The 27,897-nt window shown below is 45.8% G+C and overlaps 1 protein-coding gene across 3 annotated transcripts in view; it reads left to right on the forward strand.

The window, feature by feature from the left end:
• Nucleotides 1-27,897, forward strand: part of SMCHD1 (structural maintenance of chromosomes flexible hinge domain containing 1) — a 636,391-nt gene that overhangs the window by 214,470 nt on the left and 394,024 nt on the right. For all 3 annotated transcript variants that reach the window (XM_073550884.1, XM_073550885.1, XM_073550886.1), the window contains 2 exons: nucleotides 12,322-12,505; nucleotides 23,700-23,897. In XM_073550884.1, coding sequence (XP_073406985.1) covers nucleotides 12,322-12,505; nucleotides 23,700-23,897 — 382 coding nt within the window. The remainder of the gene's footprint in view (nucleotides 1-12,321; nucleotides 12,506-23,699; nucleotides 23,898-27,897) is intronic.

Here is a 27,897-nt window from a genome sequence, read left to right on the forward strand (position 1 = left end):
CCCCACAAGTGACACCATTTTGTAAACTAGACCCCTTATGGAACTTATCCAGATGTGTAGTGAGCACTTTGAACCTCCAGGTGCGTCACAGAAGTTTATAACGCAGAGGAGTGAAAATAAAAAATCATTTTTGTTCCTCAAAAATGATTTTTTAGCACGCTATTTTTTATTTTCACAAGGGTAACAGGAGAAATTGGACCACAAAAGTAGTTATGCAATATGTTCTGAGTTCACCGATACCCCATATGTGGGGGGGAACCACTGTTTGGGCGCACGGCAGGGCTCAGAAGGGAAGGAGCGTCCTTTGACTTTTTAAAATTAAAATATCCTCTAATCGTTAGCGGACACCATGTCGTGTTTGGAGAGCCCCTGTGTGCCTAAACATTGGAGCTCCCCCACAAATAACCCCATTTTGGATACTAGACCCCCTAAGGAACTTATTTAGATGCATAGTGAGCACTTTGAACCCCCAAGTGCTTCACAAAAGTTTATAACGCAGTGCCGTGAAAATAAAAAATATATTTTTTTTTCCTCAAAAAATAATTTTTTAGTGCACAATTTTTTATTTTCACAAGGGTACCAGGAGAAACTGGACCCCAAAAGTTGTTGTCCAGTTTGTCCTGAGTACGCTGATACCTCATATGTGGGGGGGGGGGGGGAACCACTGTTTGGGCACATGTCGGGGCTCGGAAGGGAAGTAGTGACATTTTGAAATGCTGACTTTGATGGAATGGTCTGCAGGCATCATGTTACATTTGCAGAGCCCCTGATGTACCTAAACTGTGGAAACTCCCCACAAGTGACCCCATTTTGGAAATTAGACCCCCTAAGGAACTTATCTAGATGTCTGGTGAGCACTTTGAACCCCTAAGTGCTTCACAGACGTTTATAACGCAAAGCTGTGAAAATAAAAAAATCATTTTTTTTTCCTCAAAAAATGATTTTTTAGCTCTCAAATTTTTATTTTCACAAGGGTAACAGGAGAAATTGGACCCCAAAAGTTGTTGTCCAGTTTGTCCTGAGTACGCCGATACCTCATATGTGGGGGGGACCACTGTTTGGGCACACGTCGGGGCTCGGAAGAGAAGTAGTGACGTTTTGAAATGCAGACTTTGATGGAAAGGTCTGCGGTCGTCGTTACGTTTGCAGAGCCCCTGATGTGCCTAAACAGTAGAAACCCCCCACAAGTGACCCCATTTTGGAAACTAGACCTTCCAAGGAACTTATCTAGATGTCTGTTGAGCACTTTGAACCCCCAAGTGCTTCACAGACGTTTATAACGCAGAGACGTGAAAATAAAATCATTTTTTTTCAAAAAAATTTTTTTAGCTCCCAATTTTTTATTTTCCCAAGGGTAACAGAAGAAATTAGACCACCAAAGTTGTTGTGCAATTTTTCCTGAGTACGCTGATACCCCATATGTTGGGGTAAACCACTGTTTGGGCACACGTCGGGGCTTGGAAGGGAGGGAGCATCGTTTGACTTTTTGAACGCAAAATTGGCTGGTATCAATGGTTGCACCATGTCGCGTTTGGAGACCCCCTGATGTGCCTAAACAGTGGAAACTCCTCAATTCTAACTCCAACCCTAACCCCAACACACCCCTAACCACAGCCCTAACCCCAACACATCCCTAACCCTAATCCCAACCGTAGCCATAACCCTAACCCCAACACACCCCTAATTCCAACCCGACCCCTAATTCCAACCCGACCCCTAATTCCAACCCGACCCCTAATTCCAACCCGACCCCTAATTCCAACCCGACCCCTAATTCCAACCCGACCCCTAATTCCAACCCGACCCCTAATTCCAACCCGAACCCTAATTCCAACCCGAACCCTAATTCCAACCCGAACCCTAATTCCAACCCGAACCCTAATTCCAACCCGAACCCTAATTCCAACCCGAACCCTAATTCCAACCCGAACCCTAATTCCAACCCTAACCCTAGCCCTAACCCTCTTTCCAACCCTAACCCTCTTTCCAACCCTAACCCTAATGGAAAGACAAAAATAATTTCTTTATTTTATTAGTTGATCCTGCCTATGGGGGTGATAAACGGTGGGTTTATTTACTTTTCATTCTATTTTGATCACTGTGAGAGTTTATCACAGTGATCAAAATGAATGAATGAATCTGCAGCCGGCGAGCGCACTGCGCATGCGCCCGCTATTTTCCAAGATGGCGGCGCCCATGAAGCAGGACCGCGGGACATCGGGAGGCGGAGAGGGACATCGGAGGTGCCGGGGGGGTCGGAAGGTGGGGGGGAGCCCAGAGAAGGGAGAGGGGAGCCGATGATGACGGCGGCGGCACATTGACGCCGTCAGTCAGTATCGGGGGCCGATCGGCCCCGTGAGTTGTGGGGGGGGGTCAGATCACGGTCTCCAGCCATGTCCGATGCTACTGCAGCATCGGCCATAGCTGGATTGTAATATTTCATCAATTTTCATTGAAGAAATATTACTATCGCTCTGATTGGCTGTTTCACTTTTAACAGCCAATCAGAGCGAACGTAGCCACGTTGGGGGCGAAGCCACGCCCCCTGTGGTGAGGAACAAAGCCCCCTGTATTTGCGGGTCGGGTGACCTTTCAGTGACCTAGGTCACCCGACCCGCAGGGGGACTTTAAAGTTATGACGCCACATAGGCGTCACTGGTCAGATTTGCACCAGTTTTCATGACGCCTATGTGGCGTCATTGGTCGGGAAGGGGTTAATGTCATCATCCTGGATGTGTTGTGAAAGCAAGGAGATGAAACTTTCCCAAGTTTCAAAAAAGGACTGCACCTCTCCCTCTTTATGCACGGAGGCCTCAAACCAATCCATCTGAAGCGGAAAAAGGGAATTAGACCTACCGGTAATTGTTTCCAGCAGTCCCTCTGGACAGCACCATGGAGGAAGTCTTCCCTTGACCTATAGCGGGACAGGATCACAGAGAGGTTAAAAGGTCCCTTCACCCTCCAGTGTTTTTTAAAAGTACCACCGAGGATGGATGGAAATGGTCTAAATGCGCCCTTACAAACGCATATATTAGAGACCATTTTAACAGCTTCATCTTAGTCTGGTGCCATGGCGACCTGACGGACGAACGATCTGCCGGAAGATTGATCCCGTGCAAGCCTAAAGACAAATATAAGGCACTCTGAAACACTGTTGCAATATGATGCATAGAGGTACTATGATGCAGGGGCACTGTGAAGCAGTATGATGCAATATGCACAGAGGCCTATGAAGCACTATGATGCAATATGATGCACCATAATGCGATATGATGCAGCATTGCTGTGAAACACTCTGATGCAATATGATGTCGAGTTACTGTGAAGCACTATGGTTCAATATGCAGAGGCACTATGAAGCACTATGCCATATGGTGCAACCTGATGCACTCAATATAATGCCTAGAGGCACTATGATGCAATATGACGTGCATAGGTATTATGATGCAATATGATGCACAAAAGCACTATGACATAGAGGTACTATGATGCAATCTGGTGCAACGTGATGCACTCCATATAATGCATAGAGGCACTATGATGTAATATTATGTACAGAGGCATTATGATGCCATCTGATGCCCCGGGCACTATGGATGCACTATGATGTAATACGATGCAGAGGCATCATGGAGCAATATGATCCATAGAGGCAGTCACTATAATGCAATATGAAGCGTAGAGGCACTCAATATAGCGCATAGAGGCAATATGATGCATAGAGATACTCAATGTGATGCTATGATGAAATGATATGCACAGAGACTCTCCATATAAAGCATAAAAGCACTATAATGCAATATGAAGCATAGAGGCACTCAATGCATAGAAGCAACCTGATGCATAGAGATACTCAGTGCCATGCATAGAGGCACCATGATGCAATATGATGCACATAGGCCCTCAATATAAAACATAGAAACACTCTAATGCGATATGAAGCATAGAGGCACCCAATATAATACATAGAAGCAATATGGTGCACAGAGACACTCAATGTAATGCGTAGAGGCAGTATGTATGATGCAATATGATGTCCGGAGGCACTCAATATAAAGCATAGAAGCACTGTAATGCAATATGAAGCATAGAGGCACTCAATATAGCGCATAGAGGCAATATGATGCATAGAGATACTCTATATGATGCCATTATGCACAGAGGCACTCCATATAAAGCATAAAAGCACTATAATGCAATACGAAGCATAGAGGCACTCAATGCATAGAAGCAACATGATGCATAGAGATATTCAGAGCCATGCATAGAGGCACTATGATGCAATACGCCGCACAGAGGCCCTCAATATAAACATAGAAGCACTCTAATGCGATATGAAGCATAGAGGCACCCAATATATTGCATAGAAGCTATATGGTGCAGAGAAACATTCAATGTAGTGCATAGAGGCAGTCTGATGCAATATGATGCACAGAGGCCCACAATATAAAGCACAGAAGCGCTATAATGCAATCTGAAGCATAGAGGCCCAATATAATCCGTAGACCCAGCCGTTGGTCTCAATCCTGTTGAGTGGTGTGATTTTCTTTCTTTTCCTTTCCCTCTCTCTACGGCTAGCGCCATGAGCTGCCACTCTGAACGGAACACCTCATGTGTCAGACTGACCCCACCCAAAGGAGCTAATTACTGAGCTACAGCTGGAGGGCCTTCATGGAAACACTGTGCTGCATTAACCCCCTGTATCGTCCTATGGATGGAGTAGTTAAGTCGAACCATGAGATGTAACCTGGACATATGGCCTTATTATAGCCTAGAGGTCCAAGGCTTAGCTGCATATATGTGAACAAATACCTCATCACCTGAGCAGCTTTCGGCACAAAGGCATGAGACTAGCATCCGTCCAGAGGCCTAGGCCATCAACAGCATTCCACCGTGCACTTGTGCTGGCTCCATACCTGCTAGAAAACGGGGAGCTGGTAATGCCGAGAGCCCATCGTGGAGGGAAGCGGTGTTCCGTCAGGCATGCTGCATTACTGCCAATGATTTCCTCTCCTGTGCCCCACGAGATCCAGGAAACTCGCCTGTTGCCTGTCTCGTTCTGCACAACTGCGTTCTACAGTGTAACGCATGCCGACCGGAAAAGCGACACCACCTTCTCCACCCGATTTCCGTAAGTAACAGTGGCTTGCAGGCCGGCGTCGGAGCTGAGAGCCTCCACTGTGGGAGGAAGCGGCTTTACCCAGGAGCCTCGTCCGCACCCTGGTCTCTGTGGCTGAGGGACCCTCCCTAGGAGGGTTTCAGCCCCGGGCTGCTTGACAGGGGGAAGGTTTGACCCAGCCGCCCGATCCCCCTGGGCCCCGTCGAATGTTCACCTTCTATCTTCACTCCTCCTGGAGCAACCTCTCCTACGACCTTCCCCTTTGGGACAGGAAAAACATTGGAAGGTGGAGGGGGGCGGGACCTTTTAACCTCTCTGTGATCCTGTCACGCTATAGGTCAAGGGAGGACTTCCTCCATGGTGCTGTCCGGAGGGACGAAATGGAAACAGTTTTTCTAGAAAGATCTTGAAAGGAGAGGCATGGTCGTGGATCCATGTCTGTAGAATGGCGTTAGTACCTGCTGCTGCCACCAAATGCTAATAGTTTACGGGCCCCTGAAGAGCAGTGTATTTATCTGGTTTAAAATATCCAAAAATAGTCCATGGAGGTTCGTCAGGAGCAAAGTTTGTCAGATGTGTGAATTGTCATACTCTGACCCAAAATGGTCTGATGACCAGGCATGCCTATAGGCAGTGGAACAAGCTGGCATCTGGGGAGTGGCATTTGAAACATTTGGAGGTTGCGTACAGCCCCATTCTATGACCTATTTGTGGAGTTAGGTAGGATCTATGACAGATTTCCAGTCTCTTTTGTAGGAAGCAAGATGAAGGGAGGAATTTGTAGGCTTGATCTATAGCTTTTAGAATGGTGTTGCAAGACAAGCTGAGGTCCTTGATCTGCCATTTTGTTAGCGGAAATTGGGATTGTTCATAATCCAGGGCTACATGGATGAATTTGTAATTGGTGGCTATTTAGTCTCCACTCGTACTCAGGAAGATGTGCTAATATTTTTGTTAAGTAACTCTTACCCTGTATGTATTGGAAAGAAGGGAATATGGCAGTTGGTATTGCAACTCCTCTATTGAGTATATTCGGTGTTCCTTGAGGTGGACTAGGTGTTTAATAGATGTTAGATGTTTTAGCAAGGTGTTTACATGTTTTCAAAGTAGGTTTGCTTCTGTGCATTGTATATGGCGATTGTGCACTGAGCAATGAAGGCACCTGTGAACGGGTGAATTTCTCTGCTTGGGTTTTTATTAGATAAATGTCCATTACAATTCCCCACAATTAGGGGGGGAGGTAGGCGGTCAGTGGCATCAGTGGATGTTATCGGATTAACAGGTTACAGGCAGCAGTGGTAAGAATGTCGTAGTTCGATTACAATATCATAGTCTTGGATGGCGAGGTCTGAACGGGTAAGGATTGGTGTACATTTGCCACGTACAAGTGCTCCTAACAAAATTTGAATATCAAAAATTTATTTCAGTTCTTCTTCGATACAAAAAGTGAAACTCATATATTAAATAGTCATTACAAATTATTTCTGTTAATGTTGATGATTATGGTTTACTGCCAATGATAACCCAAAAGTCATTATCTCAGTAAATTAGAATAATTACCAAAAATCTCATGCAAATGCTTCCTAAGCATTTGAAAAGGTCAGTCAGTTCTAGTAGGCTCCACAATCATGGGGAAGTCTGCTGACTTCACAGATGTCAAGAAGGCAGTCATTAACACACTCCACAAAATGTCATTGCTAAAGAAGCTGGCTGTTCACAGAGTGCTGTATCCAAGCATATTAATGGAAAGTTGAGTGGAAGGAAAAAGTGTGGCAGAAAAAAGGTGCACAAGCAACCGGGATAACTGCAGCCTTGAAAGGATTATTAAGAAAAGGCCATTCAAAAACTTTGGGGGAAATTCACAAGGAGTGGACTGCTGCTGGGAGTGATTGCTTCAAGAGCCACCACACTCAGACCTGTCCAGGACATGGGCTACAAGTGTTGCGCTATATATACAGTGCCTACAAGTAGTATTCAACCCCCTGCAGATTTAGCAGGTTTGATAAGATGCAAATAAGTTAGAGCCTTCAAACTTAACACAAGAGCAGGATTTATTAACAGATGCATAAATCTTACAAACCAAAAAGTTATGTTGCTCAGTTAAATTTTAATAAATTTTAAACATACAAGTGTGGGTCAATTATTATTCAACCCCTAGGTTTAATATTTTGTGGAATAACCCTTGTTTGCAATTACAGCTAATAATCGTCTTTTATAAGACCTGATCAGGCAGGCACAGGTCTCTGGAGTTATCTTGGCCCACTCCTCCATGCACATCTTCTCCAAGTTATCTAGGTTCTTTGGGTGTCTCATGTGGACTTTAATCTTGAGCTCCTTCCACAAGTTTTCAATTGGGTTAAGGTCAGGAGACTGACTAGGCCACTCCAACACCTTGATTTTTTGCCTCTTGAACCAGGCCTTGGTTTTCTTGGCTGTGTGCTTTGGGTCGTTGTCTTGTTGGAAGATGAAATGACGACCCATCTTAAGATCCTTGATGGAGGAGCGGAGGTTCTTGGCCAAAATCTCCAGGTAGGCCGTGCTATCCATCTTCCCATGGATGCGGACCAGATGGCCAGGCCCCTTGGCTGAGAAACAGCCCCACAGCATGATGCTGCCACCACCATGCTTGACTGTAGGGATGGTATTCTTGGGGTCGTATGCAGTGCCATCCAGTCTCCAAACATCACGTGTGTGGTTGGCACCAAAGATCTCGATCTTGGTCTCATCAGCCCAGAGAACCTTGAACCAGTCTGTCTCAGAGTCCTCCAAGTGATCATGAGCAAACTGTAGACGAGCCTTGACATGACGCTTTGAAAGTAAAGGTACCTTACGGGCTCGTCTGGAACGGAGACCATTGCGGTGGAGTACGTTATTATGGTATTGACTGAAACCAATGTCCCCACTGCCATGAGATCTTCCCGGAGCTCCTTCCTTGTTGTCCTTGGGTTAGCCTTGACTCTTCGGACAAGCCTGGCCTCGGCACGGGAGGAAACTTTCAAAGGCTGTCCAGGCCGTGGAAGGCTAACAGTAGTTCCATAAGCCTTCCACTTCCGGATGATGCTCCCAACAGTGGAGACAGGTAGGCCCAACTCCTTGGAAAGGGTTTTGTACCCCTTGCCAGCCTTGTGACCCTCCACGATCTTGTCTCTGATGGCCTTGGAATGCTCCTTTGTCTTTCCCATGTTGACCATGTATGAGTGCTGTTCACAAGTTTGGGGAGGGTCTTAAATAGTCAGAAAAGGCTGGGAAAAGAGATAATGAATCCAAACATGTGAAGCTCATTGTTCTTTGTGCCTGAAATACTTCTTAATACTTTAGGGGAACCAAACAGAATTCTGGTGGTTTGAGGGGTTGAATAATAAATGACCCTCTGAATAAACTTTTCACAATTTAAAAAAATAAACAAAGAAATAACATTCTTTTTTGCTGCAGTGCATTTCACACTTCCAGGCTGATCTACAGTCCAAATGTCACAATGCCAAGTTAATTCCGAATGTGTAAACCTGCTAAATCTGCAGGGGGTTGAATACTACTTGTAGGCACTGTGTATGTGTGTGTGTGTGTGTATATATATATATATATATATATATATATATATATATATATATATATATATATATATGGGAATATACATATATAAAGCTCAGCTGGAATCTTTGCTTTGGCACAAGCGGGTGGAAATGGAGTCACAACAGCAGTCTAGCGAGTTCCACACGGATATGGGCACGGCGTATTTTATTGTGCACATTGGTCATTCAATGTTACACATGCCAAACATGAAATAAAATGTCTAAGGCCGTCTGGCCTCTAACTAACAATAGAAGGCTTAACTACAAAGTAAGCCTATACAACAACAAAGAAGTCCATGTACTCTTACTGTGTCAGCTCCCAGCCCAGCAGACGAGAGAGAGAGAGCCAAGCTCCTCCTGATTATATCAGCTGGACCTGTCAGGAATCAAAACCTGGATTGAACTTGTGGACGGGGATCCACCAGTCTTTTCCACGCTGATCACTAAAGAAACCAGGACCAGATTACAGTTAAATAAACCGGCTTCACTATCAGCACAGGGAGACACATATAATGAATCGGGGGGGAAATATTTCTGTTTTCTAGTACCTCTCTCCTTGGCACCTCACTATAAAAATATATATTTATAATGTAACTGGGGGAGCGTCACTCTGTCTGAAGCCTTTATAGACTGCGCAAGTGCGACGCGCCTGTGCAGTCTGGACCCAGAGTGACGCATCCCCCACCTTACCGAACCCGGTGTTGCTGTTGCCGACGGGGTCTTGCGTCTTCAGGTGACGTCTGGAGTGGGCGTGTTGTAGCCTGCGCAGTCCGCGCTTACCGCTGCCATTTTCTTGAAGACACACTGCAGTGTGTCTTCAAGAACATGGCGGAAAGCGCGGACTGCGCAGGCGTCGAGTCCGGCACCACAACACGCCCACTACAAACATGAATCGGCACCTGCGCAGTCCGCGCATACCGCCGTCATTTTCTTGAAGACACACTAGTGTGTCTTCTAGAACATGGTGGCGGAAAGCGAGGACTGCACAGGCGCCCAGTCCGGCACCACAACACGCCCAGAGCAGGACAGCACTGGACACAGGGAAGAAAGGTGAGTATAAATGTTTTTTTTTTTTTTCTAAATGTGTGCAGTTTAATAGGGGTGAGGGGGACCATTCATATCAGGATTGGTGGGTGAGGGGACCATGTATACCACGAAAGGGGGGTGAGGGGACAATGCATACCAGGATAGGGGGGTGAGAGGACCATGCATTCCAGGATTGGGCGGTGAGGGGGCCATGTATACCGGGATGGGGGGGGTGAGAGGACCATGCATACCAGGATGGGGGGGGTGAGAGGACCATGCATATTAGGATTGGGGAGTGAGAGGACCATGCATACCAGGATTGGGGGTGAGAGGACCATGCATACCAGGATTGGGTGGTGAGAGGACCATGCATACCTGGATTGGGGGGTGAGAGGACCATGCATACCAGGATGGGGGGGTGAGAGGACCATGCATACCAGGATTGGGGGGGTGAGAGGACCATGCATACCAGGATTGGGGGGGTGAGAGGACCATGCATACCAGGATTGGGGGGTGAGAGGACCATGCATACCTGGATTGGGGGTTGAGAGGACCATGCATACCAGGATAGGGGGTGAGAGGACCATGCATACCAGGATAGGGGGTGAGAGGACCATGCATACCAGGATGGGGGGGGTGAGAGGACCATGCATACCAGGATGGGGGGTGAGAGAACCATGCATACCAGGATGGGGGGGGTGAGAGGACCATGCAAATCAGGATAGGGGAGTGAGGGTACCATGTATACCAGGATTGGGGAGTGAGGGGACCATGCATACCAGGATAAGGGGGTGAGGGGACCATGCATACCAGGATAAGGGGGTGAGGGGACCATGTATACCAGGATAAGCGGGTGAGAAAACCATGCATACCAGGATAGGGGGGGTGAGGGGACCATGCATTCCAGGATGGATTGGGGTGAGAGTACCATGCATACCAGGATAAAGTGTGAGGGGACCATGCATACTAGGATGGGGGGGGTGAGGGGACCATGCATACCATGATTTCGCGGTGAGAGGACCATGCATACCAGGATAGGGTGGGTGAGGGGACCATGCATACCAGGATAGGGTGGGTGAGGGGACCATGCATACCAGGATGGGGGGGGTGAGGGGACCATGCATACCATGAATTCGGGGTGAGAGGACCATGCATACCAGGATTTCGGGGTGAGAGGACAATGCATACCAGGATTGGGGGGTGAGGGGACCATGCATTCCAGGATAGGGGGGGTGAGGGGACCACGCATTCCAGGATGGATAGGGGGGTGAGAGGACCATGCATACCAGGATAGGGGGGTGAGAGGACTATGCATACCAGGATTTCGGGGTGAGAGGACCATGCATACCAGGATTGGGGGGTGAGGGGACCATGCATTCCAGGATAGGGGGGTGAGGGGTCCACGCATTCCAGGATGGATTGGGGGGTGAGAGGACCATGCATACCAGGATTGGGGGGGGGGGGGTGAGGGCACCATGCATACCACGATAGGGATGAGGGGGTATCATGCATACCACGATAGGAATGAGGGGGATGCTATGTATACCACGACAGGGATAAGGGGGTACCATGCATACCAGGATTGGGGGGGTGAGGGTACCATACATACCAGGATAGGGATGAGGGGTGCAGCACATACCAGGACGGGAGACCATATACCAATAAAAATGCCCGCCACCCGGGCGTAGAACGGTTTCATAGCTAGTATATATATAATGCTGCCAGCACAATACCTGTGTTGTAACACATATAAATAAATTCCAGCACATAATTGTGCACAACAAACTGTGGCAAAACATAGGGGAAAAAGAGGAGGATAGAAGACGGGATAAGAAAGCAATAGTATGGCATGGTCTGTTTACTGTGATCCTAAACTTTGGTCTTCCCTTATTCCATTGCAAATGCCCAGAGAGGTAAAGGCGAGGGGGGGGGGCCTGAGGTCACCCACACAGCATAATGCCTAGTTAAGTTTTCATGGCAAATTTCAGAAGCTACTTCCCCTAGTATTTGAAAGTATCAAACCTTCATATCACATCCATAAAAGTGTATGCTGTTTACTTTTAAAGTGATATTTATCTGGAAGTCCTCCTAAGGTACACTGATAATATAGCGCAATGTAAATAAGAACACCATTGCCTCCTTACAAAATAAAAGGCTGTCATTGGTGTTTTAATATCTAGTTCATATACCTCCAAATTTTATTTCAGTCACTAGTTTTCTTCGGAATTATTACTGTCCAAATGTTGTGGAGTGAAGGCTAAGGCCTGTTTCACACTACCGTTTATGAACATCAGTGAAGATCCTCCGATTTGCTGCTGGTTAAAAAAAAAATCTCTCTCTCTCTCTCTCCCCCTTTTCCCCCAGGCGCGGTTCCTTTAAATTTTTACCTTTGGCGGATCCGTACATCCGCCGATCCGCTAACCCCCGTTTCTGTCAGTCCGCCTGCGGATCCATTTTCCGCTATTTTGGCGGATTTTAACTGACAGACAAAACTGAAGTGTGAAACAGGCCTAACATTAATGGCATACTCTAACAGAAGGGAAACATTTTACGCTTTCAGATATTTGACGTTTGTTTTAGTTTGAACTTTGTATTATTTTATTTTAGATTCGACTGGTGTGCAGTGCCAAAAAAGAGAGGGCTTGTGCCTCCTGAGTGTTACAACCGGATTTCTGGAGCATTATTTACAAATGACAAGTTTGAAGTGAGCACAAATAAATTAACTTTCTTAGATCTGGGGTTAAAACTACAAGACAAAAGCACCATTTTTACAAGAGTAACAAATGGACAGGTAAGTGACTCTTACATAGGTTTGATAGTTTTTTTTTAAATGTTTTTTTCTGTATCATATCACATTAGCGTTGGGGGGCTCTGCGGAGGGCTGCGTACTTCCTCCCTGATACTCCGCTCACTTCCGCTCTCCTTCCGTTTAGGTCCGTCTACTTCTGTATGCGTCCTGCGTACCTATCTTTAACATTGGGTAGGCAGGACATGCAGATGTATGCGGATGTGTCGTTTTGACGCCCCGCTGACCGCACTGGAATGTTAAATATAGTTTTGCAGGACGCAGAGCCCCCGAACACTAATGTGAACTTAGCCTTAGTGAGTTGAAGATCAGGTTCAGCAGCATACAGATAAGACAGTGTGTGTGAGGCACCATAATCTTTTCTATTAACATCTATAGTACAGCAGAGCAGTCTATGGAGTGTCGTTTGATCTGTAAAACATTAATCTCTAAAATCCTATGCTTTTAAGCCTTTTTCGTTTAAAATTGAATTCCTTCAATCTAGGAGGCAGACAATAGGCAGAAATATTATATATCCCCCTAGAAGTACTAGACAAATCTTAGTATATAGTAAGCAGACAGAAATTTGTCTAATTGGTTTGCTATTTTTTTTTCTTTCCTAAACTTTGTAATTTATTTTGGTTATACTCTTCAAATGTATGTAATCCCCAAGATGATATTCTGGTACTGTCACTTGAATGGCCCTGTAGTATTCTGAGGTAATCTGGATGCCAGAGTTATTACTCAAATTCCTCAATTCCCAGGGAGCACAGTTTTACATGGAAGTGCATATAAAGGGTTTGTTAACTGCAACCAAGACAAACATTTATTTGAAAGTTTTCTGTGTGTGTATATGTATGTACAGTGCATTACAAAAGTGTTCGGCTCCCAGGAACTTTTCAACCTTTTCCCATATATCATGCTTCAAACATAAAGATACCAAGTGTAAATTTTTGGTGAAGAATCAACAAGTGGAACACAATTGTGAAGTTGAATGAAGTTTATTGGTTATTTTAAATTTTTGTGGAAATTCAAAAACTGAAAAGTGGGGTGTGCAATATTATTCTGCCCCTTTACTTTCAGTGCAGCAAACTCACTCCAGAAGTTCATTGTGGATCTCTGAATGATCCAATGTTGTCCTAAATGACTTATCATGATAAATATAATCCACCTGTGTGTAATCAAGTCTCCGTATAAATGCACCTGCTCTGTGATAGTCTCAGGGTTCTGTTTAAAGCACAGAGAGCATCATGAAGGCCAAAGAACACAACAGGCAGGTCCGTGATACTGTTGTGGAGAAGTTGAAAGCCGGATTTGGATACAAAATAATTTCCAAAACTTTAAACATCCCAAGGAGCACTGTGCAAGCGATCATATTGAAATGGAAGGAGTATCATACCGCTGCAAATCTACCAAGACGTGGCCGTCCCTCTAAACTTTCATCTCAAACAAGGAGAAGACTAATCAGAGATGCAGCCAAGAGTCCAATGATCACTCTGGATGAAATGCAGAGATCTACAGCCGAGGTGGGACAGTCTGTCCATAGGACAACAATCAGTTGTACACTGCACAAATCTGACCTTTATGGAAGAGTGGCAAGAAGAAAGCCATTTCTCAAAGATATCCATAAAAAGTGTTGCTTAAAGTTTACAACAAGCCACCTGGGAGACACACCAAACATGTGGTAAAAGGTGCTCTGATCAGATGAAAGCAAAATCGAACTTTTTGGCAACAATGCCAAATGATATGTTTGGCGTAAAGGCAACACAGCTCATCACCCTGAACACACCATCCCCACTGTTAAACATGGTGGTGGCAGCATCATGGTTTGGGGCTGCTTTTCTTCAGCAGGGACAGGTAAAATGGTTAAAATAGATCGGAAGATGGATGGAGCCAAATACAGAAGCATTCTTGAAGAAAACCTGTTGGAGTCTGCAAAAGATCTGAGACTGGGACGGAGATTTTTCTTCCAACAAGTCAATGATCCCAAACATAAAGCAAAATCTACAATGGAATTGTTTACAAATAAACGTATCCAGGTGTTAGAATGGCCAAGTCAAAGTCCAGACCTGAATCCAATTGAGAATCTGTGGAATGAGCTGAAAACTGCTGTTAACAAACGATCTCCATCAAACCTCACTGAGCTCGAGCTGTTTGCCAAGGAAGAATGGGCAATAATTTCAGTCTCTCGATGTGCAAAACTGATAGAGACATACCCCAAGCGACTTGCAGCTATAATCGCAGCAAAAGGTGGCGCAACAAAGTATTAAGTTAAAGGGGCCCAATAATATTGCACTCCCCACTTTTCATTTTTGAATTTCGACAAAAATTTAAAATAACCAATAAATTTCGTTCAACTTCACAATTGTGTTCCACTTGTTGATTTTTTACCAAAAATTTACATTTGGTATCTTCATGTTTGAAGCACGATATGTGGGAAAAGGTTGAAAAGTTCCGGGGAGCCGAATACTTTCGCAACGCACTGTATGTATTTATACCCGCTTGTTTCTGCCACTTTTCTTGGTCCCTGGCATTGTCTGTGGCGTGGATGTCACCTTGACAGAGCGGCAGTCAATCAATAAGCTCAGTGGCTCTAGCAGTGTGTTAACATGGAGACAGTCTTTCCGTTAAGAGATGCTGAGCTTACTATTTGTTTACTACCTTGTTGATGTGACGGCACCAAAGGCCATGCCTGGTACCAGGACCATGGACTCACCGGTGGAGCCGGAGAAGGTGACTATAACGTGGTTTGTTTTATTTGCAGGTTTATTGTCTTACCAGACTATACAGGGTCCTTTTTTAAATGGAAACATTCAGCTCTTTGTTAGCCCGTTGAAACCTGTTTTCACATTCGTGATCCGGTCAAATTTTTCAAATCTGACTTGTCATTTTATGTGGTGGTTCTTGTAGACGTTTTTTCCCCGTCTCCCATGACAGCACCACCTGAGAGAGGGTATCAGCCCACCAGGACAGGAAACCTATTTAATAAAAAGGCCGTACCTCTCCTCCGCATGAGTTCGGTTTCCTGTCCTCGTGGGAGCTTCCAGAAGCAAGCTGTACACTTACCCAGGAGGGTGTACGGGAGTTCAGGTTGCCGTCCATGGGTGAAGTAACGCCTGCCAGGAGGATGGCGCAACGCCGTGCAGGTTGAGACCTCTTGAGCAAATGTCCCCTGCCTGCTCGGGTCCCGGGCTGCGAGCACTGGGGATTGGGTGCGTCCCAGTAATGTGCACCGGGACGCGCATCTGGGGCTGCGCATGGCCAGGCAACACTGGGAGAACTGGCGTGGCCTTAGGCGGAGCGCGCCGGAGAGTGAGGCATTCAGGTCTGCGCACATGCAATATGCAGGAAGAGGTCCGGCGCGTGCAGGAGACATCACATTCAGGACTGCGTGGGACGCTGGAGGGGACCCGGCGCGTCCCACTGGCGTAGCGCACCGTTCAAGTCGGCGGCCCTCTGGACTGCATGAGCCCAGGGCCTAGGGATTCCCTGCACAAAGCGTGCCGAATTCAAATGGAGGAGGCAGGGCCACCCAATATTTAAAGGGGTCTGCCCAAGAAGATGGCTTTTCCTACAGCTTCCAAACATGGAGGAGGAGCAGCAGCAGCGTCGCCGGACGCCACCGCAGCAACAGCCGCCACCATCTTCTTCACTGCAAGCATTGCAGGAGCCCCCCAGCGCCGTCAACAACATAGAGGGTGCAATAGCAGTCATACAGGCAGCAGAACCAGCCTGAGAAACTAGGCAGGTCACGAGCCCACTGCCAGGGAGAGGTGTTCTTCATAACCGGCTCAACCTCCGTCTCCGGTACTGTAGGTTGATCAGCAGGATGGTGAGTGAGTTACGTTAATGTACATTATACTAAAACAGCGCCTCCCTTTTCTTTGTTCCCTTGATAGGGAAGACCCCTGAAGTGCACTTCCAAACAAAAACATAGGGAATGCGCTCTGTGCAAGGGAGATCTACCTAGCGCTTATCACAAGAGGCTCTGCTCAGGGTGCATACAGCAGACAATCTCATAGGAGACTCCTGGTTTTGCTATGGATTTTAAATCAGTCATCAAATCAGAGGTCCAGGACTCCTTAAGGAACCTGATGGGGGGGGAAAAAAAGGGAAGTGAATACAGAAACCACTGTATTCAGAATCTGAAGGATCAGTACAGCGTTGGTAAAGCTCAGACCTGGAGTCATCCACCGCTTCCTCCTCTGATGAGGATACGGGGGGAGGCTCTGCTTCCCAGCAGAGGATACTGACAAGCTATTTAGAGCCATAAGGTCCACTATGGGCATCTCAGATCCTAAGTAGACAATGTCAGTTCAGGACATAATGTTTGGGGGCTTAGGTCAAAGCAAGAGACATTCCTTTACGGTCAATGAAAACATTAAAATGCTCATCAACAAGGAATGGAAGAAGCCAGAAAGGAAAGGGCCTCTACCGTCTTCTTCAAAAAGGAGATACCCATTTGAAGAGATGGAGGCAGGCATATGGGGAAAGACCCCCAAGATTGATGTCGCAGTGGCTAAATCAGATAAAAAATCTACCTTGCACTTTGTATATCTAGGGATTCTAAAATATCTTTTAGACAGAAAGGCCGTGACCTTCCTGAAACAAACATGGGAGTCTTCAGTGGGTTCACTAAAACCGGCAATAGCAGCAACCTGCACAGTGAGATTGTTGATGGTATGGCTACAGCAGCTAGACGACCGTCTAAAAGACAATACCCCAAGGGATGAGATTCTGGCGAACCTTCCTCTGTTGCAGGGGGCAGCTTCCTGTCTGGCCGATGCCTCGGCGAACTCGGTTAGGTTAGCGACAAGATCAGCAAACCTCTCTTACGCTGCCCGTACAGCTTTGTGGCTCAAAAGCTGGCCGGGGGATGCTCAGGCAAAGACTAGTCTATGCTCTATTCCATGTGAGGGCAAATACCTTTTTGGGCAAGCTTTGGACGATATTCTTGATAAGGCAGCAGACAAGAAGGAGTTCCTTGCTGTATCATGTCCTCAGTTTGAGTTCCCTTTGGAGGAGAAGATATAGCAGGAGTAGACCACCCAAAGAACAGGATGACTTGAGAGATAAGAAGCCAAAGAACAAAGGTTTCATGTTTGATGGTTCCTCATCAAGAAACCGAAAATTCTCCAAGTGACGGGCCATCCCAGGTGGGAGGAAGGCTGTCTCACCTCCGAACAGCCTGGGAGATCTCAGCCAATTCCTGGTTCCTCAATATAATAAAATCAGGAGTGAAGCTAAAGTTTGCATCTGTCCCCAGGCACAGTTTCAGGATCTCATCCCTCAGATCCTGAAAGGAACAGCAAGCCTTGGAAGCGGAGGTGCTAACCTTGCTTAAAAAAAGAGTGCTAGTCGAGGTGTCCGTTCAGCTGCAGGAGGGGGAATTTTCTTCTCCCCTGTTTCTGATAAAGAATCCAGACCTATCATACAGGACTATCATCAATCTGACAGGCCTTAACAGGTTCCTAGTTTACAGACCGTTCAAGATGGAGTCCATAAAAACAGCAATCAAGATCCTTTTCCCGGGCTGTTATGAGTCTCTTCTGATTTATTCACACTGCGGGGCGGGATCTCGGGCCGCGCATCCACGCAAGTGCGATAAGGAAGACATCATGTGATGTCAGTGGATGGGCAGCGCTAACAGCGCATGTCCAAGAAGAAAAAATAACAGCGCAGGCGCTGGGAAAATAAATGAACGCTGCGGGGGCGGCGTAAAGAGGAAATGACTGATGGATGTGAGGTGTCTGTGTCTGCGGGGAAAGACCTGCCCCCCCCCCCCCCCCCCCGGACAAACTTCAGGTATGAGTGACAAATTTTAAAAACGCTTCTTTCTGCGGTGGAAGGGATGCCAAATAAAAGAGCCACCTTGACAGAATGCAGCATTAGTGCTGCACAAGGTGGCTCTTTTACTTCAAAACGCCTGGGGGGGGGTGACAGGTTCCCTTTAACGGGATTTTACAGAGCTCATGACAGCACCCTTATATCCCCTCCCCCGCTTTGTCACTTGTGGTGTGCACTATTAAGGGTGTTAAGAAAAATGTATTTCGTGTTGGTTATGCTACTAACTGTTTGGAGGTCCTCTTGTGCTCTGAAACCGAACTGATGGGGAGAAGGGATAGCGCCTTTTTATTCAGTAGGCTTCCTGTCCTGGTGGGTGGATACCCTCTCTCAGGTGGTGCTGTCATGGGCTCTGTAAAATACTGTTAACGGTAAGTAACTTTAGATTTTTATTTTCGTGCATGGCGTACTCCTTGATTGTAATAAATTTAGGGCTACATTTTTTTAAATTTATGAAAATATCATAAACGTATGAAAAAATACTGTTTTACTAACACATTTGCATTTCAGGAGTCCTCTTATAGTGCTTCAGCTTCCATCTCGCAGATAGCCAGTGTGTGTGTGTGGAAGGGAAGGGGTTAGTACAGTGGAGCTCTCATCACTGCAGATGTGTTTGCAATGAGACAACTCAGCTGTATTATGTAGGTTGTAATTGGTCACAGTTCTGCAGCACAGCTGAAAGCACATTAAGAGGATAAGTGGTGTTACAAATGTGATTGTAATGTTACAAAGTTCACTTCTACTGTACCATGTTCTGATCTCACTGCAGAGCTGCTTGTGATTATTAGAACAAAGTGTCAGTCGTTACATGTCGCACTGGTAATGCCTCCTTTAATTTGCAGTAAGCTCTGGTGTGAGATCCTCATGCAGATCAGAGTCCGGCCCATAGTCCTGAGCAGCTCGTTTACATATAATAATAGCGTGGATTTCTCTGGAATAAGACATCAGTTCGCAGATACCATGTTATCATTTAATTCAGCTTCCTATGACCTACATGTCCATATATACTGCTTAGGACTGTTGATTATTTTCAGTTTTGTGTTAATGATATGATCGTGCTTTGGGGCGGGCCTGTGGGGGGTCTTCATGTGGTGCTTTGATTAGCTATTCATACTGAAGACTACTGACAGGTTACTGATCCCTCAGTGACTTGCCCCCCAGTTTACATAATGAATATAGGTTTCTATCAAGCCATTTTCGCTCTCCTACAAGCAGAAGTCCTTGTCCCCGCTCCTTGTCCAAGAACGTTTTTCCTTTTTTTATTTCAATCTATTTGTAGTCCCAAAGAAGGACGGCTTCCTCCATTCAATCCTGGACCTCAAGTGTCTGAACCAACTCATGCGTCTCCAGAATTTCTGGATGGAGTCCATTCGCTCGGTAATTGCCTTGATGGAAACCGAGGAGTTTCTCTTCCTCTGTGGACATTCAGGACCTCCACATTCCGGTTTATTCTCTGCATCAGAGTTTTTTCAGATTCGCAGTTCAGGGAAGTCATTATCAGTTCACAGCTCTTCCCTTCGGTCTGGCCTCTGCTCCCAGGGTGTTCACGAAGCTGGAACTGGTCAGAGCTCTTCACCTCTACCTTTCTAGGACAGCTGATTTTTGGCGCTCTGACTCTGTCATTCCTGAGAGTCATCGTAGGTGTCTTCCTGCCTCAAAATCTACTATCGCTCGCTGGATTTGTTTGGCTATCTTGGAGGCATATTGAGTTAAGGGCTCACTTCACCAGGGTGGTGGGGGACTTCTGGGCCATTCATCATCAGGCCTCTGCATCTCAAATTTGCAAGGCAGCTATCTGGTCTTCCCTACACAATTTTGCAACGTTTTACCAAGTACATACCTATGCTTCGGCTGATGCCAGCCTGGGAAGAAAAGGTTTGTGGTTGTCCGACCTGAGTTCAAAGTTATTTTATTCCCTATTCTAGTGCAGCGGTAGCACACTTATGCAAACACAAAGTCTCTTAAATGTGTTTGTTTCCACATTAAATGTCCATTTTCACACACAAGTGCATATAGCTTTAGTGTCCATTTCATAGCACTGCATATTATACAGCTTTAGATTGCAGTCCCTAAACACGCTGGACCGCCCATTGTTCTGTAACCGTGGGCGACTGCATCGCTGTATTAATGTCTCTTCACTCACAGCTTTACTCGTTTAGTTTGCAATTGCTACACACGCCAGTCTTCCTTCGGGCACAGGACAGGTTACCTCCGGTTCATCTCCGTGCACAAGACCTGTTGACATCCGAGACCGGTTACCGCTGTTGACCACACCGCTGTGTCAATATGTTTTTACTCACACAGCTGTACACAATCCTTTGATATCCTCCGGATCGCAGCCGGGCACCATATCCACCTGTTTACAGCCTTTGCGCATTCCAGTCCTCCTCTGACCGGTTACCGTGGACAGCTGCACCACTGTGTACGCTGTGGGTGCAGGCCTGTTAGCTCCGCTTTGTCCTGTGTTGCCCCACACAGGCCTTGCTCTGCAACACCAACTGCTCTGCACAGTAACAAGCACCAACTCACTCTGGCCCTGACACTAGACCTGACACACGCATACCCTTTCCTGCAGGGCTTTTAACAAAAGAACCTGTGGCCTTTAGCCACATGGAAACCTGGGCCCAGAGTGAAACGGACTGCACAACTACTGCAGTCTGTTTAACAACACAACATCCCAGAGCCGGTTTTCCCTACATGTGCCTCGGACAATAGCATGTCCATGGCAAACACTTATTATTATTTTTATTCTGCATTGCAGTCACAGCTATGCCCGTGATTGCCATGCACTCCTATGGCCTTCATGCGCCTCAGTGCACACCCTGGGGAGTACACACACAGTGACCCATACCAGTGACATCGGTCATGCTTCACCATTGCAATCATAGCTACGCTTGGGACTGCAATGCCTCCTCATGGCCTCAATACACCTCCGTGCGCATCCTGGGGAGAACAAATAGCGACCCCTACCTGTAACATGGGTCACTGCCTCACACTACCTTGGGACTGCTTTAGGACATCCTATGGTTACCTATGTACCCCAGTGAAGCGATAAAGATGTATTCTTGGAGCCTTCATTGGAGGACACAGCACCCTCCTTGTTTTGCGTCTTCGGTTGGTCCCGTTGATGTTTTTTTTGGTTTGTATGGTTGCTTCTCCTACTGCGTTTTCACTAAGGCCTGTTTCACACTTCCGTTTGTGACTATCAGTCAAGATCCGCCGATTTGAAAAAAAAAACTGATCCGCCTTTTTTGTTCGCGGATCCGTTTTTTTCCTCATAGACTTGCATTATCGGTGGATCTTGACGGATGGTCGTCCATTCGATCCGCTTTTGTATGGATCCGCCAAGATTTTGGCGTCCACTCAGCGGCCCGAACGGAGCATGTAACGTTTTTTTGCTGTCCGGATCCGCTATTTCCGGATTTAACCCGCATTTCTGTCTGGCTGCTGGATAAAAATATTTTTTTTTTTCTCTCTCTCTCTCTCGACTGCTTCATGACATCGTCGCCGATTCTGTATTCCCCCCCCCCCCCACCGGCGCAGTTCCTTTAAATTTTCCCCTTCGGCGTATCCATACATCCGCCGATCCGATGCCATCCGTTTTTGTCAGTCCGCCTGCGGATCTGTTTTCCGCTATTTTGGCGGATTCGGACTGACAGGAAAAACTGAAGTGTGAAACAGGCTTAAGTGACAAGCTTTGTGTCTGTCTGTGGGTGTATACTGCTGAGAATGAGTGAACTTTTTTTTTTTTGCCTAGTGTCAGCCTCCTAGTGACAGCAGCATACACTCATGGTTACTTGTGTCCCCCAATAAAGGCTCCAAGAAAGAGATTTTACGATGAATGCCAAAATATATCTATTGTGTCATCGCGATGTGCAGACCAAACTGGCATATTCCCTCAGTTTCATGAGATGGTAGTCAAGGTCATAATGTTTGGATGGCCCCACTGCATCTGAAGGTACCAGTATTGTGCTAGTGCAATATTTTCCCTGTGAGGTCTTGAAGACTGCAAGAAAGGTGCAAAGTGTGTTACAGAAGAGGAAGAAGAAGGACACCACTTGGCAATGTGGCATCTGCCCACAAACCTGGACTGTTTCAAACTGTACCACACGTCCATGAATTCTTGATTTTATGATCTAATCTGTTAAACACCACTATATCGGACCCCTGATGAGCTCTACACAATCTACAAAGGACACCAGGTTATAAATTCAAATATCAGTAAAACACAAATAACTACATTCCCATTTTTGTGGTGTTTCTGCTGTTCTGGCACCCTCAAAGAAGTTGTCCAATACTTGGACAACCCCTTCTCATACCCCACTCTAGGCCCCGATAAAATAAAAAAAGCTTATACTCCCCTCCCGTGTCGTCGCTGTGTCTGCACTCGTGTTCCTGGGCTCTCGTGGGATGTTATAAAACGTAGTGCCCAATCAGCGCTGGCATCACTGTCCCCTCCTTCATACTAATTGAACATGAAGAGTAAGTCAGAGATCAGCCACAGCCCTGTTCTCCTCTTCATGTTCAATTCATATGAAGGTGGGGACAGAGACGCCTGCTGAGATTGGGTGCCAAACTTACATGTCAAAAGAACTGCATGTGAGCCACAGGAACGTGAGTGACGACTCCACTGGAACGATATTGCACTGGAGGCGAGTGTTGGCATTTTTATTTTAGGAAGGCCAAACATTTAGATCAAGAAGGGGTTGTTATAGTTGTGGGCAACCCCTTTAAGCACACCCATAAGTAGTGTGATCCGTAAAAAAAAAAAAGTTCTTATTTTTAAAAAAATGAAAAATTGCTGTTAAACGTTCAACTGTTATACTGTACTACTAAAAAGATGTTTTAAAAATGATGGTGATATAAAGTTGATGTGGGAAATGTTTTGTTTTGTATGACTATTTGTTTTAAGGGCATAAAATTGAAGTTTCAAAAAGTGCACTTTTTTTACATTTTCATCAAATTTCTGATATTTTCATAAATTAATGGAAATTTATCATATCAGCAAAAATTTGCCACAATTATAAAACACAATTAGTCCCAAAATAAACAATCTCTGAATCACTGGGATAAGTTGAATAATTCAAGTTATTATCACATAAAATAATGGGCATATTTGAAAAATTTGGCCTGGTCAGGAAGGTGAAAACAGGCTTTGGCTGCAAATGGTTAATGCAAACAAATATGGCACATATGCAGGGACTTTAATAGCATACCGTTAGCTAATATTTTTTTTTTTTTTCTTGCCAGGTTGATCAACAGATTTGTTTGTGTCTATCATCTAATAGTATTTCAGTTGTGTTTTAAAAGCTTGTAGTTTATATTTTTAGTATTTTTTTTTCTTAACTTTTGGCAGGACCAAAGAGTAAAAATTGACAGAGAATTTGCGTTGTGGTTAAAAGCATGCCATGAAAATTATGACAAGCAAATAAAGTTTTCTGGTTTCAAAGGAATAATTGGCCGACTGGATATTGCATCAAAACGTATGCAAGCTCCTTGGGCAACCTTTACCTCCATCGAGTGGGATGGAAAAACTTTTAAGGCTGGACAGCTGGTGAGTTTTATTACTTTAGTAGAGTGTGTATACTGTCAGCCAATTCTTGACTGTCTTGTGCAAATTTTTTATTTATAAATTCAAGTCACACACAAATGGGGACCCTGAGAAGACCAAGACTATTTATAACTGATTGTTGTGACTTTTGCTGTCTGCCAAACAATCAATGCTGATGCTCCCATTACACAGTCTACAACACAATGGTATCTGTTTGGCTTTGCAGAGCTGCTAAAGGCCCCGTCTCACTAAGCAATCTTGGTAGCCAGATCGCTGCTGAGTCACAACTTCTGTGACGTAACAGCGATCTCACCAGCGAGATTGCTGTGTGTGACAGCGATCAGCGAGCGGCCCCCCTGCCGGTATCGCTGATCGCTGGAAGAAACCTCTGGACATTTCTTTGGTCGCTGGTCTCCCGCTGGCCAGCACGCATCGCTGCGTGTGACAGGCGGGAGACCAGCGATCAGGTGTAAAAAATAATTAAAAAAATAAATATAGTTATTCTCACCTTCCGATGTCGCGTTCAGCCATCCTGCCTCTCTCCACGCTCCGGTCCCAGTGATCCTTTGCACGAATGACCGCGAGACTTTGTTATCCCGCGAGACTGTGACATCTCGCGGTCATTCTCGCAAAGGATCACTGGGACCGGAGCGTGGAGAGAGGCAGGATGGCTGAACGCGACATCGGAAGGTGAGAATAACTATATTTTTTATTTTGATTCTATTTTTTACAGGATGGCCAGCGATGCCGGGCGCTCGGCATCGCTGTGCTGATCGCTGGTGAAGCTGTCTGTGTGACAGCTCACCAGCGATCACATAGCGATTTACCAGCGATCCTGACACCTTCATATCGGTGTCGGGATCGCTGGTAAGTCGCTTAGTGTGACGGGGCCTTAAGTCCTTTTAGACGTAGATAAGCTTTCACAGTAACTTGTGTCACTCTGAAAAATGGATGAACAATTGATTTTCCCAAGGGGCCACAATAGAGATCCATGACTGTTATGGCTGTTATGAAGGGTTGAACCGATTAGACTGAAAATAATTCTGATCTTTATTATCATTATTGTTAACATTATTATTAAGGCTAGCTTCACACTAGTGTTTTGAGGCACATCGTACGCTCACTGTGAGGCTCTGCCCCCTGGCGCCTCCGCCGGTCAGCTCTGCCTATGGGTGCATGACGCTGCATGTGACCTGCGTACCCTATCTTTAACATTGGGTACGCTGGCCGTGGGCAGGTATGCTTTTGCCGGCGCATGCGTCCTTTTGCCTTTTGACAGTGCGCCGACTTGCGCCAAACTCATCGTGTTGCATTTTGGACGCATGCTCTGCTAAAAGCATCCCTGCACACGGCCTGCGTACCCAGTGCTAAAGATATGGTACGAAGGTCGCATGCAGCATCATGCGCCCATAGACAGAGCTGACCGGAGGAGGCGTGGCAGGGGCAGAGCTTCACGACGAGCGTACGCTGCGCCTCAAAACGCTAGTGTGAAACTAGCCTAAGTTGCATATTTTTTGTTTCACTTAATACCGAGCAGAATGAAGTATGGTGAGAAGCTGCTACTGCAAATACAGATTAAGATAGGGCTTATTGTAGCATACATTCATATTAGTAGCAACTAATCCAAACCATATAATTTTAATGCTTTTTATAAAGTTTATAAAAAATAGTAAATCATACTGCTCCTGCTATCATTGTATGATGGTCCCACAGGCCACCCACACAATATACTTCACAGCTCCCCTGACAGTATTGTGTCCCCATAGCCATAATCCATACACGGTAAGATGGTTCTCACAGACTCCCTCCACACACAGTTTGCTGGCCCCTACAGACCTCCTCTACATACAGTACCATGGTCACTACATATATCCACCACAAGTAAATAATCATAAAGCAAAAAAAAAACAACAATAATTGCTACTTACCTCAACTGCATTCCTCTGTTTTTCCCTTTATCTGGGGCAATAGAGAGACTAAAAAAATGCCCTTCTTTCACAAATATCCACATTTTTCGTTTTCACATTATGCATCCCACAACTGCAGTAGCTTGAAGAATTCATTCAATAAGTTATCTAGTGTGAAACATGGGCTGTGAAAAACAATACTAAAGAATATTTTATTTGTGTAATTCATATATATTTTTGAGTCACAAATCTACAATCATTTATATACACACCGCAGAACACTGCTCGAAAATGAAATTTCTCCTACATAAAACAAGCCACGTCAGGGGGGGGAAAAAATGAAAGCTCAAATGTGAAGAGACAAAAACTAAACAAATTGGTCATTAACCACTTCCTGTCACAGCTGTAGGCGTCGGGTTCCGGGCGCTGCACAGCGGGAATCCCGAGCCTTGCGGTCGACTGTCTCCCATTCTTCTTCAGCCACAGTGGAGCCTGCTCAGCAGACTCCTCGATCCCGGCGATCTGCTCACACCAGCAGTGTGGGTTCGGTTGCTGCTGCTACCTCTGGTCCAGTTATGACAATGCAGCCTGGCCAGCAACAAAAGACTCCAGAGTCTAAGTCCTTCCGTCACTCCACTGAGCATGCTCATGGGACAATCTCCCATTGGGGATCGGGAGTCACATACTCAGGTCCTTCTCCAGTTCAGATTGGACCATCAGGAAGGTTCCGGAAGGACACTGCTATAAAAGGTTCGCATGGCTGCCCCGCCATGCGCTATGACAGACTCTGAGGCTATAGTGCTTAGTGTATGTGTGATGATGGATGAATGAGCCTGGTGACTGACGCATTGTAATCCCCTCCTCCTTGGGTATTACGTATGAGTTAGGGTTAGGAATCAGAGTCAGCACCTTAGCTCTGACACTGATTAGCGCCGCAGTGTGTCTCCTCCTCATCCACTAGCGCCCTGGGTGTCGGCCAGTAAGGCCTCTGGGCTACTGGTACCGCAGCGTCCGCCAGAGCAGCGCTGTATGTGCGCTTTCCAGCACCGTTGACAGGCTTGTTAGTGGCGTCCGTCAGGGCGGACATTGCACCCACTCCAAGCGGTGGTTCACATTATCATAGAAATCATAGAATCGTAGAGTTGGAAGGGACATCATGGGCTATCTGGTCCAACCCCCTGCTCAAAGCAGGATTTGCGAAATCATCCCAGACAGATATCTGTCCAGCCTCAGTTTGAAGACTTCTATTGAAGGAGAACTCACCACCTCTCGTGGCAGCCTGTTCCACTCATTGATCACTTTGTAAAAAAGTTTTTTCTAATATCTAATCTGTGTCTCCTCCCATTCAGTTTCATCCCATTGCTTCTAGTCTTTCCTTGTGCAAATGAGAATAAAGATGATCCTTCTGCAATGTGACAGCCCTTGAGATATTTGTAGACAGTTAAGTCTCCTCTCAGTCTTCTCTTTTGCAGGCTAAACATTCCCAAATCCTGCAACCTTTCCTCATAAGACAGGGTTTGCAGACCGGTCACCATTCTGGTCGCTCTTTTCTGAACTTGCTCCAGTTTGTTGATGTCTTTTTGAAAATGTGGTGCCCAAAACTGGACACAGTATTCCAGATGAGTTCTGACCAAAGAGTAGAGGGCAATAATGACTTCACGTGATCTAGACATGTATGCGTCTGTTAATACATCCTAGAATTGCATTTGCCATTTTTGCTGCTGCATCACACTGTTGACTCATTTTCAGTCTGTGATCTATTAATATACCCAAGTCTTTTTCACATGTGCTGTTGCTTAGGCCTATTCCTCCCATTCTGTATATGCTTTTTTCATTTTTATTGCCCAGATGTAGTACTTTGCATTTTTCCCTGTTAAAAACCATTCTGTTAGTTGCTGCCCACTACTCCAGTTTATTTATATCTTTTTGAATCTTCTATCTCTCTTCTCTAGTATTAGCTATCCCTCCTAGCTTTGTGTCATCAGCAAATTTAATCAGTTTACCCTCAATTCCTTCATCTAAATCGTTGATAAAGATGTTGAACAATACAGGGCCCAGGACAGAGCCCTGTGGTACCCCACTTGAGACATTCTTCC

Source organism: Dendrobates tinctorius, unplaced genomic scaffold (assembly GCF_039654945.1).
Source record: "Dendrobates tinctorius isolate UK_male_01 unplaced genomic scaffold, ASM3965494v1 ptg000171l, whole genome shotgun sequence".
Classification (NCBI taxonomy): domain Eukaryota; kingdom Metazoa; phylum Chordata; class Amphibia; order Anura; family Dendrobatidae; genus Dendrobates; species Dendrobates tinctorius.